Below are 20,550 nucleotides of genomic sequence, written 5' to 3'. Positions count from 1 at the left end.
GTTGTGCAATAATAAAACATTATAGTGTAATAAATCGATGTTTTTATAACGGTATATGTTATTCCGAACATTTACATATAATTTATATAAATATTCCGAGTTAATAAACATTAAACATTTTTTTTTTTCTTAACGTCCGGAAAACCGGACGCCGGGATTTTAGCGATGTTTTTCGAACGTCCGGAAAACCGGACGCTGGGATTTTTGCGATGTTTTTCGAACGTCCGGAAAAACCGGACGCTGGGACGGAAAGGGTTAACCAGAGATTACAGGCAGTTACTTGGGATAAAGAGATCCTTGGAAATAGTGCTGTATTTTATATTTCAGAGTATTATTACTTAAGCAACTGTATCTATTTAAAGTGCTAATTTTAAAAATAAACCGTCATAAATAGAGATAGCAACATTCAAACAAGTAATTTTACTAAACAAAAATTAAGTTGTAAATGTAACAAACATTGAAATTTATGGAGTTAAAAGATGTCTGCTGTTATTACTAAAATGGTGTAAGAACTATTTTTAATTCAGGCACTATGCAGACTATGCACCAAGTGGTAGTACTTGAATAATTGACAAAAGCTTCGGCTACTAGGAGCTCAGTTAATCAAGATTCTACTGCACCAATAAATTGTAGAATATCATTTCACAAAGAGTGTATGAAGTAAAATGGCCTAAAAGATTCAAAATAGTAAATGGATGTATAATGTCTTTCTTCAACTGTATTACATCTCTAATTCTTTACAACATGCTGTACCAATCTTAAACTATCTTAATTGTTCCACTGTGTCATATTGAAATAAACAAATTACCTACAAATTAAACATTGCTATTGAAAAACAACAGGGAGTTTATACTATTCTAGTTACATCAAAAACATAAAACTTAACATGCTACAAACAAAAGTAAAATGCACTTACCACAGGGTATTTTGTAACACACTTTAGTATTATTTTTCAAGGCTTACAGCTAAAATCACAATATTATTTTATAGTTAAGGATTACATAATAAATATCCCACGATATAAAACTATAATAGGCTATATGTAGATCTTTTACTTAATCAGTCTGTCTGCACAGATGGACCAATCAAGTACAACCACTTACAGAACTAGTAACATAATATGACTGCAACTACATGTCGTGGGCACTAAGGCTGGTCTTCTGTCTCTATGAGAGGCTCCTGCCCACCGTTGCCTCGCAGACGTTGTCTTATGGAGGCCAGAGAAGGCAGCATGTCATTGTACACACACATTCCAGCCAACAAGAAAATGAACCCAACAACCTACGCACACAATAACTTGGTTTGTTATATTATACAAAGCCCAATGTACATGCACAAGTATTTGTTGTGTATATGTATTGGACACACAAATTTCAATACATACATAAGTACGTATTTGTTGCAGGTCCACAAGAACAAACATCCCTCATAGCTATAAAACTGATAATACACTGGAAATAAAGACAGAAAAAGTGTTTTGTCCATATTACATCAGCAATAGTTGTACTGTGACTATTACTGAAGGTATTTTATAGGTACTTAGAAAAAGAATAAATGAAATTTTTAACCCAGACTTCCTATTTTAGATGGATACCCATTGACAAAAAATAATTACTAGAAACATTCGAGTTCTTTAAATATAAATGGTCAAGTGGTTTCAATGGAATTCTGTAAAAGTAATAGAACTAGCAAAAATGAGTCCATTAATATTTTCAAGAGTAGATGAATTTGATACTAAAGAATATTGATGTCCAGAACAACTTTTCCTATTCATTTCAAAATAGTACTGACATTAAAAAACTTCAAATGCTTAATATTTCAATACACAAGTCTTTTTAATAACTTCCTTTTGTTTGAAATAAATATAAGATTTTAAAAAGAATATTAATTTTGTGTAACGAGACCCCTCAACATTTTTATTAAAGCACACATTTGAGTAAGTTTTTGACAATTTTAGACATAATTTGAAAACAACTAAATCATTTGCTTGTTTTTTAATTTAAAATAAAGCTGTTAATTATTGCTGCAAAAAGTTGCCATATACAAGATGAGTATTTCACGAGAAAATTTTCAACTCAATCAAACAATATTCTATGTTTTAACTATAAGCTTAAAATTTTTTGAATTTCAGTTCAGAAAACCATTAATAAAGACTTAAAATGGATGAGTTTTTATGTTACTATAAAACCAACATAAAAAATCTTACCTATCCCCATAAGAGTATTTTATTTGCAAATTTAATTGTATTGCTCAATTAAAGAATACCATTTTTTGCAGCTATGAGTCTGAATTATGAGTTTCAATCTTCATTTTTATTTGTTTATTTTAATAGCAGAAATTTAATTTTTAACAAGATAATATAATCAATTATTAAACAGGTTAACCCATTGCGGATCACTGACGAGCTGGGCTCATCAAGCAGCGGCCGGGCCTAATGATGACGAGCTCAGGTCGCGAAAGCGGTCTACATTTAAGTTTCCCTCCAAATAGTTCTGTTATGTCTGATAGATCGGGCGATCGTCTTCACGTGTCAACTAAGAGTGTTTAACAACGGTCTACGTTTAGAGTTTTCAAAAGTTTTATACATATCCTACAGATCGCAGTTGTATGTCGGAGTTGAAAAATCCTTCATACGAATTTACTCTCTGCTTTTTAGCTCTTCTGATTGGGTGTTTTCCTCAGTTGTTATTATATTCCTTTTGAGGTTAGTGACACAGAACTAAACGACGCTGACGTACATGTTGTAGGTTTAGTCTAGACAATGGCCCGGATGTTGTAATATCGGTTCGCTCGAGCCGCTTTATTTAGACTATGATTCAGACATTAGCCCTGCCACCCCGGAACCTTGCTCGCGTGTTATCGTTCCTACATCACGGATACCCCAGCAGACTCATGTTCCATCTGAACGAATACCTTCAAAGCTGAATTTTCTAGTATACAATAGCGAGAGATACGATGTGGCGCACCATTGCTGTTCGTGCGGCCGCTGACCGTAAATTAATTCGTGCCCGTTGGTGCCCGCATGCCGAAACAATACGATCCGCAATGGGTTAAATGTAAATATTTAAAAATGGCTTCATAGCAAGCAATGTATTTTTTAACCCACTGTTAGAGGTCCAAATAGTCAATATAATAAAACACAATATTCAACTTATTATGGCTTCCTCTTGCAGTCAAGAGCACGAGAGGACCAGTAAGGTCATGGTAACACCACCCTCGGTAGTCTGTGCAAGGAACAGACCCTTGCCTGTTGAATTAACAAAGTCTTATTCATCAAACTGGTGTTAAAAATTAAAGTTTTATATTGTAGTTTACAAAATTACAAACCAAAGATAATAACTTTAAGACCTCCAAAATGTGACCAATGTCAAATTGTTTGAACAGCCAGATCAAGGATGAAATGGAAAGTGGTAATTTTAACAACCTTTTTTAGAAAAAAGGAAAAATGTACCTATCTTGTATAAAAAATTTGCTCTTAACAGGATCGCAAGTTTTCGAATATGAGTTTTCAAATTTACAGTTTCATTCAAAAGTCCCAACAACACGAACACATTTTTTTTAGCAACATAAAAATTTAAACTTATTGCTTTAAAATGATTTGCTTTATATGTCTAAGCGCAGAAAGAAACGACTTAAATTGTAATGTAATTCCAATAATTTTAGATCTACTAGTTAGTTTGTGGTGCACTCAAAATCACGTGTATGTGTGTATACTTTTGGATCCAAGAGTAAGTTATACAAAGGTTTATTATTGTAGTATACAAGAAGATATTGCATTAATTAGACAATGAACATTTTGAAAAAGGAGGGATCAAGAATTGAGTGAGGATTTTTTCCAACCTATTATTCTTGTTTTCTGAAAAATTAGTGGATTGGTGAGTTACTTTTTTGGTTAATAACAATAGTATAGTTGACCCTTACAACAAATAAACGCTTAAATCCAATATAACCGTAAAATGATTTTGGATATTTGCCATTGTTTTACATTACAATATTGTATATATGTATTTTTTAACAAAATGTAACATGTTAGAAACCTTACTACCCTTTTAAATCATCTATCGTCAATAATAAAATGTAAAAGAAGAAAAGATTATCATAATTGGTTGGCTATGACCCATATCACATTTCATTTCTACTTTTCCTTATTTTGCAGCATGATAATGAAGGTCAATTATAATTAGTTCCTACTAAATGTGTGGTTTAATTTCTGTATAGAGGCTTTGCCTCCCACAAACAACACAATTCCAAATAATAACACTAATTATGACATTTTTACTACATATGCCAATGTAAAAATTTTTCATACAAAAAACAGATTATCTTTGTAAAATACTCTAAAATAATATATACATGTTACATGGAAACAAACTACCTTTTATGAACAAGGAAAAAGGAATCTTAACTATTATCATCCCACCCCACCCCCTCTCAGCGAGTTTTAATAATCGTGAGTGGAATCATTCCAAATGACATACATGTTCAGGATATTTGAGGGTATCTCTAATAATTTTATGTATTCAGATTGATTACTTCAAAAAGATCTACTCTTTTTAAACGGTCAACCCATTACGGCACGGTAACCCCAGTTTTTACACTTTTGTTATAATTGCTCTTATGCACACAATAACAGTATTTCAAAAATTACACACACTGTTCAAAAAATTCAAATCTCACCACCAAATCAAATTAGTATGTTTTTCACTATTGAGTTAGAACTCATTTTGAACTAAGTAGCCAATGGAAAACAGTTCCACTATAATTGGTTAGTAAGAAGCATTCTACTTGATTAGTGAAATAGTTTGGCTTTGAACTGAAAACATACAAAGTGACCAGAACAAACTACAATCTTCACACAAAGGGGAGCTTAGAACAATATGTTAAGTGTGATTACTGTTGAGCCACTATCAAATTAATTGTTTATTTTATTCATGCTCCCTAACCAATGTCTGCCTTTCACAAGAAGATAACAAATTACCTAGATGGCATTTTGTCACCAGTCTATTGTGATTTTGCAATTCACTGTCATCGCCACTTTTTAAATGAGCCTATTGCAAAGTCAATGTACTCATTCTTGCAAGTGACAAATACAACATTTTAAAATATATTATAATTCATAAGAATAATAGTATAATTAAAAAATTGATATAAAACTAAAACTATAACACAAAAACAATTTAATAGCAAAAATGAATTAAACACATAGATTATTACATTACCTTAACACAATTTTTACTTTAACTAGTAAGTAAATAGCAATTTGCATTATTATAATACTTGAAATTGATACTATTAATGTACATTGATTGTACACATGACACAATGAAATTTACAATATAAACATGTCTGGAGGGTACTATCAAACCTCACATATAAAATGTGGTGTTAGCGAATCCTCCACTTTGCTATGGCACATAGTACAAACCCTCAGTACAGTGAGCAATGAGGGCCATTATATGTGCTCATCTTAATTATAGCTAGACTTTTGAGGTAGATGCTTCTCTAGATAATTTTATGTTTTCCTTAAGAATATTTACAGAATATCTGCTGGCGAACCAGAATAAAAATATCTTAATTTTAGTGGACCTCATTTAACAAAGATTTGGCTTTAAACATGTCTGGAGGGTACTATCAAACCTCACATATACAATGTGGTGTTAGCGAATCCTCCACTTTACTATGGCACATAGTACAAACCCTCAGTACAGTGAGCAATGAGGGCCATTATATGTGCTCATCTTAATTACAGCTAGACTTTTTGTGGTAGATGCTTCTCTAGATAATTTTATGTTTTCTTAACCCTTTTAACCCCAGCCATTTTTCCATGGACTTGCCAGAAAGCCCATGGCGATAAGGGACCGTAGTGCAAGAATTGAGGGAAAATACATCTAGTTTTCTTATTTTTGAAGATAATTTTTAGGTTTTTGTTTTAAATTGTTCACAAATAAGTGTACTCTTAGATGTATATTTAAAAGTACTTTTGCAGAATGATTTGTTTTTTTTAGCGTATTTATACATAAAAAACTTTTTTTATTTTTTTTATTTTTTTTATAGGTTGGACATACATAAAGGTAGAAAAAAAAATTGTAGCCCCTGAAAAATGAAGCAATTTTGTTTGTACACATATTTCTTCTTACTACACACACAAAATTTGAAGAACTTTCCTTAATAATGCAGGAGATATATCCCATTAATTGTATTGCTGCATAAGCACTTCTTCATATATTTCCACATACACGTCAGTAGAAGTATAACAGATATGTATACTTTGTTTTTGCACTTTTGAAATAATAACAATTGTAAAATAACACAAACTAATTGTAATGGTTTGTAAGACTAAAACTGGTTTAATTTTTCAAAAAAGTAAAAGAAATAGTATTTACAATATATACATTTTAATTATAAACAAACTCAATTCATTGTCTTCAAAAATAGCACATTCACCATTAATAATAGGGTACTTTGGGATTATACCGACCACACCAGTATGAAGAACACAAAAATATAAATTTATAGAAACAAAACATGATAGAACGAAAAAAAACAACTCTTTAATTACAAAATTACAAACTTACAAGCATTTCCAGGCATTGTGATCGGTATTACATTGGAGAGTTACATTGAGGCAGCCCCAAATAAATGTAAGGCCGCCTGGGAAATCATTAAACAGGAAAATTCTAGCGGCAACTCTCAAGCAGTAACACGATCCAAAACGAATCAATGATTTCTTTTTAAATTCAGTCCATCAACTTTCAAATGGTATTCCACCCACTAACACCTCATATTATTATGATCTGTTGGGCGATAGATCAGTTCCTTCTGAAACATTTTTTTTTTTGGCAAACAGTTGAGCCAAATGAAGTAGAAAAGATTACAGCAAAACTCTCAAACTCTAAAAGTATGGATTTTTATTGGATGTTAAATTACTTGGTCAAAAAAACTATTCCTTTCATTAAAGAACCACTAACATTCGTTTTTAATAAGTGTTTGGAGTTTGGATATTTTTCGGATTTACTAAAAATATCGAAAGTTTATCCCCATTTATAAAAAGGGCGACAAACAATTACCTCAGAATTATCGTCCTGTATCTATTGTTCCTATATTTTCTAAAATATTGGAGTCTTTAATGCACAAGCAACTTTCATTTTATTTCAAAACATTTAATCTTTTTACTGAGTCACAATTTGGCTTTCGAAAGGGAAGGTCAACGACAACTGCTGTTATGAACATTGTAAATTATTCCCTTAATGCAATAGATAACAAAGAGTCTGTTGGCTCTTTAATTGTTGGATTTAAGTAAAGCATTTTGATTGTGTCCCCTTTTAGTATTATTCTGAATAAACTCCATTTTTATGGGTTGTCAAAACATTCATGTATGCTTATAAATTCTTACATGACTAATATGAAACCAATATGTTTCAATTCAAGGTAAAAATCCACCTGTGGAGACAGTTACTATTTTGAGTGCCACAAGGCTCAGTACTTGGCCCATTTTTTCTTCAATATTTTGATTAATGATTTGCCAAAAAATGTATCTGTGGGTGCTGTTATTTATGCAGATGGACACTTCTCTCTTCTCCTGTAATAAGAATCTCATCAATCTTCAAATGACCATGAAATCAGGGGAATATGAAGCCTTGAATTGGTTCTCCTCAAATAGATTGCTTTGTAATCAAGATAAAACCCAAAAATATTATATTAAGCTTATCAGCTCAAACTCAGGAGGTTCAATCAGTAAAGTTACTTGGCATGTACATTGATTCAAAATTAAATTGGTCTCATCACATTAAAAACCTGTGCTGTAGGATCTCTAGGGTTAGTTACCTGATTTGGAAATTGAGAGACATTGTTACTATAGAATATTTAAGAACAGCAATATTTTGGTTTGTTTCAGTCCCATATTTCTTATGGTCTGATTCTTTGGGGTCATGCAACATCTGTGAGAGATCTTTTGTTGATTCAAAAGAGAGTTATAAGAACTATTTGTAGAGCAGGTCCTTTTGATCATTGCGACCACTTTTTGTTCATTTGGGGATATTAACCGTTATCAAATCTTTATATTTTTCAGGTATTAGTATACTCAAAAATCTAACCTATACTTATTCCTCACCAGGCAAGACATACATGTACATAATACAAGAAATAAATTTAAGCTCAATATTCCTCAGCATAGATTAACTAAAATTGGTTCATCTCATAAGATAAATTGTGTAAACTTTTTTAACAAATTAGATGAGTCTGCGCAAGCAGTATCTCTTACTGTGTTTAAAAGTAAGCTAATGAATTGGCTGTTGAGTAATCCATTTTATACATTAGCTGAATTTCTCAACTGTGAAGTAGATTTAATGTTCTGTTGATTCTACATTGACTTGTCTTATGCAGAGCTCTTATATGATTATTGCATAATTGTACTTTCATATTTTATAATTTTAAATTATGACGATGTATTTTATTACTGTGCTTTTATATTTTAGTATTTTAATTTATGACAATGCCTATTTCATGTATGCAAATGTGATCAATGGCAATAAATAATTTGATTTGATTTGATATTGTTGTCGCTGTTATCTTAATCTTTCTCGAGAATCCTGATTACGACAGGCCACGCGGCATCACATGATTTGCACGGTACATAATTGTCTTTCCATTACAATTCAATTTATATTTCTGATCAGATCCTCTAGAATTTGATATTTTACTGATAGGTACTATCACGAGAGATGTTTTTCTTTCGTTGACATCAGCGCGAAGGCATGGCACTCGCATTTTGGGTGGCGGAGTGTGATCAAGAATAAAAACAAATTTTGAGTGTTTTTTCAATAAAGAGTTTAGTTTTAGTTTGATCATGTTTGTTTTTATTGAATTTTTGTGTTTGGAGAAATGTAGAGGTAAAACACGGAAGTACAACAAAGCGACGCACCAGCTGAACGGGCGGCGAGACTCTGCAATGACGTTATCTACTAGACCGCTCGACTTTGACTTCTGTCTGAGGATGGGGAGGGGTTTGCGATAAGACAATTCCTATTTTATATTGACGAAATATTGTTCTACGCTAATCTAGTAATCAGTAGAAGCAAAATGTCAAATAACGATTCATGTCTGGGTGTGGTCGGTATAATCCCAAAGTACCAGTGTTTATCAAAGTGTTTTCACTCACTGGTAACTTTTCTCTACGACGTTTACTCATGTTTTTTTTACTAATAATACAATAAATCACACGAAAAACAACTGCTTTCAATCACGCAAACTAATTGAGGTTTATAAGTCAGCATACAACAACAATGCAACTGAAGTCGTCTGACAGCTGACATCGACAAATAAACTAGACGAAATACGATGCCAATTGGAAGGTTTATTGTTTTTGCATGTAGCCCCGTTTCTTCACCGACTACTATACCGAAACTGATGGCATTTGGACATATCATTAAGCTACATTAAATTCTCGAGACGTCCGTTATATCGGACGTTGGGCATTTTTAGCTAGACCACCTCTGTTCGATATATCGGAAGCCGGGGCTAAAAGGTTAAAGAATATTTACAGAATATCTGCTGGCGAACCAGAATAAAAATATCTTAATTTTAGTGGACCTCATTTAACAAAGATTTGGCTTTAAACATGTCTGGAGGGTACTATCAAACCTCACATATAAAATGTGGTGTTAGCGAATCCTCCACTTTGCTATGGCACATAGTACAAACCCTCAGTACAGTGAGCAATGAGGGCCATTATATGTGCTCATCTTAATTACAGCTAGACTTTTGAGGTAGATGCTTCTCTAGATAATTTTATGTTTTCCTTAAGAATATTTACAGAATATCTGCTGGCGAACCAGAATAAAAATATCTTAATTTTAGTGGACCTCATTTAACAAAGATTTGGCTTTAAACATGTCTGGAGGGTACTATCAAACCTCACATATACAATGTGGTGTTAGCGAATCCTCCACTTTGCTATGGCACATAGTACAAACCCTCAGTACAGTGAGCAATGAGGGCCATTATATGTGCTCATCTTAATTACAGCTAGACTTTTGAGGTAGATGCTTCTCTAGATAATTTTATGTTTTCCTTAAGAATATTTACAGAATATCTGCTGGCGAACCAGAATAAAAATATCTTACTTTTAGTGGACCTCATTTAACAAAGATTTGGCTTTAAACATGTCTGGAGGGTACTATCAAACCTCACATATACAATGTGGTGTTAGCGAATCCTCCACTTTGCTATGGCACATAGTACAAACCCTCAGTACAGTGAGCAATGAGGGCCATTATATGTGCTCATCTTAATTACAGCTAGACTTTTGAGGTAGATGCTTCTCTAGATAATTTTATGTTTTCCTTAAGAATATTTACAGAATATCTATTGGCGAACCAGAATAAAAATATCTTACTTTTAGTGGACCTAATTTAACAAAGATTTGGCATTTTTAACATGTCTGGAGGGTACTATCAAACCTCACATATAAAATGTGGTGTTAGCGAATCCTCCACTTTGCTATGGCACATAGTACAAACCCTCAGTACAGTGAGCAATGAGGGCCATTATATGTGCTCATCTTAATTACAGCTAGACTTTTGAGGTAGATGCTTCTCTAGATAATTTTATGTTTTCCTTAAGAATATTTACAGAATATCTATTGGCGAACCAGAATAAAAATATCTTACTTTTAGTGGACCTAATTTAACAAAGATTTGGCATTTTTAACATGTCTGGAGGGTACTATCAAACCTCACATATAAAATGTGGTGTTAGCGAATCCTCCACTTTGCTATGGCACATAGTACAAACCCTCAGTACAGTGAGCAATGAGGGCCATTATATGTGCTCATCTTAATTACAGCTAGACTTTTGAGGTAGATGCTTCTCTAGATAATTTTATGTTTTCTTAAAGAATATTTACAGAATATCTGCTGGCGAACCAGAGTAAGAATATCTTACTTTTAGTGGACCTCATTTAACAAATATTTGGCTTTAAACATGTCTGGAGGGTACTATCAAACCTCACATATACAATGTGGTGTTAGCGAATTCTCCACTTTGCTATGGCACATAGTACAAACCCTCAGTACAGTGAGCAATGAGGGCCATTATATGTGCTCATCTTAATTACAGCTAGACTTTTGAGGTAGATGCTTCTCTAAATAATTTTATGTTTTCTTAAAGAATATTTACAGAATATCAGCTGGCGAAACAGAAGTACCCTCCTATTGGCAAGGCACATTATATTTCATTTGTAGAAAACATACAGGATTTAGAAATACAGTAAACCTGTCATACCCAGTACCAAATTACCTATTTATCTGTCCAAAAGATTCATTTTAATTTCTAACATCATTTTAGGATCTATCTACTCATAAGGGATATCTCTTTTACCCATCCCTAACGCATCATTCTAATTTCTTCAAAAAATTGTTCCATGTGACATAAGAAATCTTGTCATTTGTTCTTTCATTTCAGGGCAGGGGTTGCAGAAATGTTGCTTGTTAAGCAGATTTGAAGAGGTCAGGGTTACTCTTAACATACTTAGGAGTTGGAATTCTACTTTAGTGACATTTTGAAAACTGTTTTCCATTAAAATTTAGAAACTAATGATACAAACAAGTTATTCTAATTTAAACTTTTAAAATTAAACTAATGCATCAATATATTTATTTCTGCGGATACATACCTACGATACAATATAATTTAAATTGGGTTTGCATTAAATAATACATTACTTTAGAAAAATAAAACAATAAGTCATGTAAAATAATTAATTAACCCTGCAAACTGGCTTTAAGCGATTATCGACGCATTAATTACAGTTTCAAAATGGCACTAAGCTATTTTCGACGCATTAACTATGTCGTAATATTATCTCTCACAGCAAGTCTATTTTTACTTTGTTTGAAGTAAAACATACGTAAATCTAAAGATAAAGATTCAAGGTTTCATATTATACCATAAAACGCTCTATAGTTAAGTTAAATCTTTTATTATAAAATTCTAAACTTGGATGTTCACATTTCCGATTGCCATTTGTTTGCGTAATTTCCGAACACGCTAAAATTACTGTATGTTTGTAAAAATTCCCTATCGTGAGTTTACGTTCTACACGATCGTAAGTGTCGTCATTGAAAACAGTGTATTCTTGGCTTTCAGAAACATCTTTTCAATAGCCAGTAGGAAAATTAATGTTTATAAAATAAGCGTTTGAAAAGCTCGTGTTTTGTAAAATCCCAAAATGTCTAATGCGTCGAAAATAGCTTCATTAAATTTTGTTATTTTTGTTACTTTATCGTTGTCTGGAAATAGTGAAAATCATATCAAAACAAAGAAGAAGAATTGCTCTAAGCAACAGTATAATAGACAACGAAGACTATGAACTAGTATTTTATTTTTGTTCTGTTGCGCAATCACCGACTCAGCCAGTAGAGAAGAACAACGCATCGCATGGTTGCCATGTTGATTTCTTTGTTGTTATTACGCCATTGCCGGTATTAGTGTATTGCTTGCTATTTATTAGGATATTTTAGACATTTCGTTATTTAGTGTGTATAAATAAAAGTTTGTTTATTGTTTTTTTTTTTTAATTAGTGAAGTGAAAAATGTAGAGGTTAGGTTAAGTTTTAGGGAATAGGTTGGATTTTTGTGAAACTGAAAATAAGCCTATGTTCACGTAGGTTCAGTGTTTTATAATTTTGTAGACAATTTAATTTTAATTAAAATTAAATTTTGATTTAAATTTATGCAAAGGTATTTATTATAAAAGTGAAAAAGTTTTCTTTTACTTTTTCTGAAGGTATTAGCGTTTTATTTTTATGACCATCGCTTGTTTTATTTTTTTAACAAAAAAATAATATAAATAAAAAATACATTGTTGTACATTTTTTTTAAACTTCAATAAACGTACTATCTTTATAAATAATATTTGGATGAAAAGAAAATTGTTAGCTAAAAAAGTTAGGCATTTATTTCACAATTTTGACTTTTGTAAAAATTTAAAAAAAAGTTTGTTGCCATATAAAAATATCTTATACAATGTAAACTTCCATAAATGTCATATTTTTCTCTTCTAAATATATTTATCTCTTAGAAAAAAATATTTGTTCATCCAATAGATTCCAAAATGTCAAAAATGGTATACATAATAGTGCTATACAAACTTTTTTCAGATTTTGTAGTTTTTATAGATATATTGTTCAAAAGTACCAATAAACTTCTTTTACCTAAATTTTTTTTTGTAATTTGTAATTGAGGTATATAAGCAAACTTTTGTATATTTTAGAATTATTCTAAAAACTTTCATATAACCTGAGAGGGTGCTATACATTTTGAGAAAAATTTATTCTTTACTAATATTTTTACGTTAATCTGTAAAAAAATAAAAATACATTAAATGATTCAACCTTTAATATTTTTTTGGGAAACTGCATTTATTTCTAAAGACATTGATGTTTTTAAAATGTTTTATCTTAAAAAAATAGATGAGCAGTGATTAAAATACAAAACCCTTACAAAATCACCAAAAAGTGCCTGCCATTTTGGGAAAAATGATGGCCAGTTCCAGGGTTAATGTTCAGATGTCAATTTACTGACAAAGAAAGTAACTTTCCCAATACTAGAATACTTCCCAATGCATATCAAAGAGCTAATACAACAGCACTGATATCACAGTTTCAATATGGTCATCGTAAGGATAAAGAAAGCCCCCATTCCTCTCTCACACATGCTCCACTGACAGATGCAACCTGTGGGAGGAAGTGACTGAGCTTGTCTGTTTGGTATTTCTTGCTCACAAAGCTTACAGTTACAAAATGTCTGATCGGTTGTCGCTTGGCCAGATATCAGAGGTGCCGGATTTTACAGGACTAGTTTTACAGTATGTACACATATTAAATATAATTCTACTCAATGTCAAAAATACTAGTTATTATTGCTACACCCATTGTGTGTTGTCAGTGACCAATATTAGAAGTAGGCTGACGATACGGGAGAAGTGTGCCAACTCAATGTCAGTGTAGTTGTCGCGGTGTTGACAACCCACCCTAGATTACGCTGCATTGTACCGTCCCTCTACCTTGCACCACCTTGGTCTTCAGTTCCATCTTCACTCCACAGCTTGTTTACAGAATAGATCCAATAGAGTAAACTATAGTGGCACCTGCCATTGAATGTCAACGTACCAGTCTACTTCTATTATTGGTCTCTGGTATATTATGTAACATCTGAACATTGTTTACAGTGACTTAAATTATATAAAACTATTTGTAAAAAAATAGCTTTTAAGTCTTTAAAAATTCTGTTTCATTCTTTCACTTACCATATTAACTCCAGGAACCTTAATTCAAGTAGAAGTTTATGTAAATTAACATAAATTAATTTAAATCTAAAGCTAGTAAAGAATATATAAATTTATACCCAGCTCTCTAAGGATTAACTGCAGCTTCCTATCAGATTAGTAAATTACTTTTTATAACAAATACCTATTTTTTCCAATGCTGACACAGTACATTATACAAGTAAAAGTGTGGAATTATCTAACCTGGAGAGGGTGAAAACCTTGCCAAGACAACATCAGTGACACAACCCATATGACAAGAGTGCGCACAGAGTCCAGTACCATGCGAGTAGTGGCAGATAGCTCCTTGGTTACACTGATACCAGCAAAATTGAAAAAAGCAATGCTGACAACCGTACCTGGCAAACAAATTATCAATTTAAACAAAGGTATAGTAGAGAATTTATAGCATGACCGGTGACTTCGAGATGCGCCGTAGGCAAAGACGTAACTAAAGTGGTGGGGGGTGGAGCGGCTCAGTCTGTTGCCGTATTTAGCCTTGTGAACTTCGGTCTCCAGTCTTCTATACGTGCCGCCCAAAAAACATTCGCTTGTGCCAATTCACGAGTTGTAATACAATTTGTGAATTAATTGCATTGTGCTCATTACGTTTTAAGTAAAGAGTTTGAGATGGATCATAATGTAAAAAGTAAAATTGGAGGTAGAAAGGTTATACACGGCCAAGCAAGAGAAGTGCTTCCCATTTTATGAAACGGGAAGCAGAAACCAACACACTTATAAATTTGAAGAAAGTTCAACAGCGTGTCGTAGAGGCAACTGGAATTTCTAAAAGTACGCTGAGACGAATTTTGAAGGAGGAAAAAAATAAGTCCAATTGGCAATTCTTTTAGTACGCCCAACAAAGTAAGAAAACGCAAACATACTAAAAGTAATCTGGACAATTTTGATTTGGGTGTCGAAGAACAATAAATAATTTTCATCGACAACGGGGTTTTGTTATGTTAACTATTGCGTGTGGATCGTTGGCGTTATTGTTATTTTAAGTATACATCATTAAATTAACTTGATACAAGTTGGTAGATAAAACTGAGTTTTTTCTTATTCTACTGTGTATATTGACAAATTAGTTTAACCAGTTTTATATTAATTTTTAATTTAGCAGCTAGGCTATGTCAGTTGAAAATTTTGTAGTGTATAATTGTATCTACTATCGTAAATCCTGAAGCTTACACGGTTAGTATATAATGAATTGAATTTTAATGGCTAACAAAGCGTAACAATTACAATTCTGAACTGTTGTCGTCGTTGGAGATCAAGAATAATATAAATTCCTACCCTTTCTTACCACCAGGTATCTCTACTGCGAACTCATTAAGAAGGGTGAGCTATGAACACAATTTCGGCAGAACATAGTCATTGTTAAGATCACGTACATCCGGTCCCAATATTTCCAAGATTTCCTGTATTGAATTCCCCATCATAAAAGTCCGTCGCCGTAACTTCAAAAGAGTCTAGAAATGTTCAAATATTCTCAAGGTCTCCTATATTAAATTGCTCATCATAAAAGACCACCGTAATAAGAACATAAGGGTCTAGAAATGTTGGCAAACACTACAATATTCGGCTCCCGGCTCATAGTGGTGGCGGGAGCCGAATATTGTAGTGTTTGCCAACATTACAATACTGTAATGAAAACTCTCAGTAGGGTTAGTAGCACCGTATTCACTCCCCTACTTTAGATTGTGCCCCCACGCGCTCAACTCCTCCACTCCTCACGCGCATCCCACCGGTCATGCTATAACTTCCCTAGAGTAGAACTGAACAATTATTATCAAGAAGTAGTATTATCTATTGACAGCAGATCTGTAGAGCCTGCTGTACTGGTGGCTTAACAAGAAATATGTTAAACATCAGACATTTGAACACCCTTAATTTCAGTCCTAGAATGATGGGTGATGTGTCATTTTAAAGATGTAATTAATACATCCCCAAATAATGTTTTATATTTAATTGTATTTTTTCACACACAAAAATTTCAAATATACCTTTATACCTTTTTTTACTTGTATGTTAAAACAACAAAATATATACAACACGTAATCCCTCTGCTTTCACAATTTCAAAAGAATCAATCTAAAATTTGTAACAAATTATTAAAGATGGATGTCAGAGAACCTTATGACTGTAACTCATCTAGGATACATTACTCCTAACCAATGTTTTATTGTGCTGTTATATATGATACGTTAAATCATAAAATAAAAGAAATGTAATAATCTAAAAAAAATTGAGGCAAATTGTGGTATAATTTATCTACAATTTAACATAATTCTGAAATAAGAAATTGATTATCTTATTTAAATCATGTTTACAAATTTTTGAGCCAATTCCTAGTAAATTTTGTGAAGTTTGGAAGAAAATATTTATATAATATGTTTTTTATGAATTCTTCGCACAAACTATTCCAAACTAATGTTATCTTGTACCAAGAAGAAAATGTTGTTCTGCTATGAAATCAAATGCTGACATAAAATAACAATCGTAGAGATATTACAAAATCTTACTTCAATTAAGAAAGAAAATTCAATTACAATTCATGATGGTATTTCCAAATTAGACAATCATACAATATAATTAATTCACCATTTATAGCTAGTCTTTAGTATCTGTAATACAGCAATACTTCAAGAGGCTTAATATGGTATACCTAGGGAAATATATCATTTGTGACATTAACTGCATTAGTTTAAGTTTTACAATACCTTTTAGGTATGTAAATTTTTTTTAATAAGCTAAACTTTTTAAACCATAAAATACTTACCCAACAAAGCTACAATGATCAATTTATTGTTCCACATCTGTACCAAAGCATCAGGTATGTCTTCTAGAGTAGAACGAGAATTGCTGGAGAATGGTGGAGGGACTGATATGTAGTAGAATGGGATGTGCAGAAAACCCAATATCACAAATCCAAATATGCCTGCAAATTATATAAAAATTAAATTTGAGTTCCAAGAGAGACTACCCGTTCAAAGAAAACAAATATTATTATCAAAGTTTTTCAGTTTACACAATACTGTTAGCAATATTTCAATAACAGTCATGATCCCAGTCACATAAAACTATGAACTAACAAAACAATATTGTAACCTTCCCAGCACCATAGGTATAATATTAATACCAAGCACAGTCTCTATTTACATGCATATGACAATCTAGAATGTTCTACAACAGTTTTTTATCAAGACAAAAAATTATCAATACAAGAAATAAAACCTAACTAACTTTCAGCATATATATTTCATTTTTATGTTTACTCCTTGAGAAACTAAGTCTTAAAAATATACAGGAAATTGTGGAATCCAGTGACAAGAACTTAGGTGAGTTACAGTAAGGAGAAGTTAAGTAGGTATCATGTACAGTATTTCATTTTAAATGTAAGAGGGATGAATTGCATGATTTATATGTAAAAGTTTACTATTACTTTTCATAAAACCTTAGAAGACGATACAAATATGAACAGTCAAGATGTTACCATTTCTCAAACATGATTTGCATGACTGTCAGGATTTGAGTGTAAACATAATATTCATCTAACAGTTTTAACAAGAACAGTTTTAAGAATTACTTAATTGTTGTTAGCTTATTGTTATTATAACAAAATAAATAATCCAAGATTAATTTTATCACTATATGTTAATATTCTCAATTTATTTAAAATGTCTGTTTATTACAAAAAGGAGGGAGGATATTAGAAAACCTCCTCTACTACAGGGAAAACTAAATCTGGTACAGTAAATAATCTGAGCGGCTGGCTTAATAGAGGTAATTAAAAAAATAACATTTTAAGAATTGTGTACAATATTACACTAAAGTAGGCCAGAGGGAACGGAACACATGCATGGCTCTACTAGCCATTGTTAGGTAGAGCAATAACTATATGGGGTTAGAATGTGCCTATTGGTTAGAGCTGGGTAGTGAGTTACAGATTTTAGACGGCGCACTAAGCGAAAAGTGAAATGGAGCTAAACTCAACATCCACATTGAATCAACCCTTCACGCAATTGTTATGTTATGTGTAGTAAGTTACTTAAGTCAGCAGTTAACAGATAGTTTAAAGCAATTCAGAGAATGTACAAGGAGGAGAGTGTATAGACGATTGTAACCAGGGTCTTACTCAGCTTTGGCGGGCCCCGGAAAACATTTGGCCGGGCCCTGTCATTTATCTTACCGTGCCGTCCACCAACAAAGTCCCTTCAAATAGATGTGTGGCAAGGCCCGACCCGGGCTCCCTGAAGACCCGCACCCTGGTAAAATTGTTCGAAAAAACTGGTCAAGTAAGGGCCTGGTTGTGACAAAGAGTGTGAAAGGAATGACTACCAGGAATGGAAATGAAAGTTGAGTGATATCACCACATGGGTAAATAAAATTGAGAGTGGTAGCAGTGAGTGATGGTAAGAGACAAAATGAACGATGGTGAATATAAACTGATGTCAGAGGCACTATTTCTTTGGTTTTGCAGAATGATAGGCAAGGGAAACCTGATTACTGGATTAGTGCTTCATATATAGGCTTTAGGATTGTCACAAAGAGCTTAATGATAGATGAATCTTTTACAGCTAGTGGTGATTAGAGTAGTAGATGGGAAACAAAACATGGTATCAAACAACTTAACATCACAAACCAAAATCTGTTTTTACACCCCAGTAAAATGTTTGAGATTCAATAAAAACATGGGAGTCTTTTTCTTTTTAATGGTTTGACTTATGAGCAAATCTTTGACTGAAGAGACCTGATAAAACCACAAAACGTTGCATTCAAAAATGTTGGTATTGAGAGAAGAGTAAACAGTGCCAGGCTGTGGGAAGAGTAAGGAGGGGTTACAATCGTAGCATGATGCAATTCTATAGGATCATTGATACTGAAACCTCTAACTAGCACATATACAAAAAAACCAAGAGCCTTTAACCCTATAAGTGGCAAGCACCGTCTGAGACGTATGATTCACGCCACCGCGAAGTGGCAAGTGCCGTGACAGCCATCGCTTCACATTTAAGGCTGTTGCTCCGCAACCGTCCATTATTTTTAGGCCTAGTTTGAACTATCTTATTCTCCATGAAATTTCCTATATATATCATATAGTATAGTGTGTATTCATGTCACTAATGTTTGCTGGCTTAAATTAATCCAACAGTTTTCGTTTGACCTGGCGGCAGACGAGAGAACAGCTGTCTACTCGTCTCGTCACTGTTTTGTTTGGCGACTTTGCGTACTGTTATTGTCAGTATATTATTGTTTATCGCGTTGTTTGTGTTACCGGTAAATGTTTAGGTTATTCCTTCGTCATGGAAAATGTTGGGGTACTTTGGGATTATACCGACCACACCAGTATGAGGAAAACAAACATATAAATTTATAGAAAAAAAAAACATTATAGAACGAAAAAGCAACTCTTTAATTACAAACTTACAATGATTATCAATTGTTATGGGTTTCCTGTGACGCCCAGAATGCAGCAATATCAAGGATGAGTGAGTCTAGTGGATTTCCGCCTTCAGTCGCAACTGCCGACCGTCACACATATTTTAGATGTAGGCAACTAGTCATGATCTTGTAAAAAACTAATGGCTCCCTCTTCGCTCCTGGGTAAATCCCAAATTCTCATAGTGTCACCCATCACTAATCTATTACACACACAGTAAAACACGGAAGTACAACAAAGCGACGCACTCGACAGACACTTCAGCACGAAAGTACAAGAATGCGGCGCACCAGCTGAACGGGCGGCGAGATTCTGTAATCACATTATCTTCTAGACCGCTCGACTTTGACCTCTGTCTGAGGATGGGGAGGAGTTTGCGATAAGACAATTACTATTTTATATTTACGAAATATACTGTGCTATGACAAATTAAGCCACTATTATAGGCCCTACACTACTAGGAGGAAAAGACAAGTCCCTTCTAGTGACTCGGAGTAAAAAAACCAGTTTATAGATAGATTTAGTTTTTCACATCTAACTTTTTTGTTCTTGTAAATAGAAAAAAATGTATAGGAAGTAATTTGTTTGGAATAAAATTGTGTATATTCTGTGAATTTTACATTATTTTGTAGCTCCAGTCGTTTCAAAATGACGGACAGTAGAACTTAAAAATTATTTTTTCTAAAAAAAATCTTTACACATATTATATTTTTATTATTCTATAGTTCATAAGGAAAACAATGTTGCTAGATTATCACTTAGACAATATTTTCTAAAAATAAGT

At 32.8% G+C, this 20,550-nt stretch overlaps 1 protein-coding gene across 1 annotated transcript in view; it reads right to left on the bottom strand.

Annotated features, from left to right (window-relative positions):
- Window positions 1–678: 678 nt before the first annotated feature.
- The window catches only part of LOC124362665 (solute carrier family 35 member F6), a 38,332-nt gene continuing 18,460 nt past the window's right edge, over window positions 679–20,550 (bottom strand). The window contains exons 7-9 of the mRNA XM_046817361.1: window positions 17,106–17,264; window positions 14,528–14,682; window positions 679–1,281 (exon numbers count right to left, since the gene is read on the bottom strand). Of these exons, the coding sequence (XP_046673317.1) occupies window positions 1,147–1,281; window positions 14,528–14,682; window positions 17,106–17,264 (449 nt within the window). The 3' untranslated portion in view covers window positions 679–1,146. The remainder of the gene's footprint in view (window positions 1,282–14,527; window positions 14,683–17,105; window positions 17,265–20,550) is intronic.

The sequence above is a fragment of the Homalodisca vitripennis genome, chromosome 5 (assembly GCF_021130785.1).
Source record: "Homalodisca vitripennis isolate AUS2020 chromosome 5, UT_GWSS_2.1, whole genome shotgun sequence".
NCBI classification, from domain to species: Eukaryota; Metazoa; Arthropoda; class Insecta; order Hemiptera; family Cicadellidae; genus Homalodisca; species Homalodisca vitripennis.
Note: the sequence above shows the minus strand (reverse complement) of the source record. Positions and strands in the feature narration are given on the sequence as shown.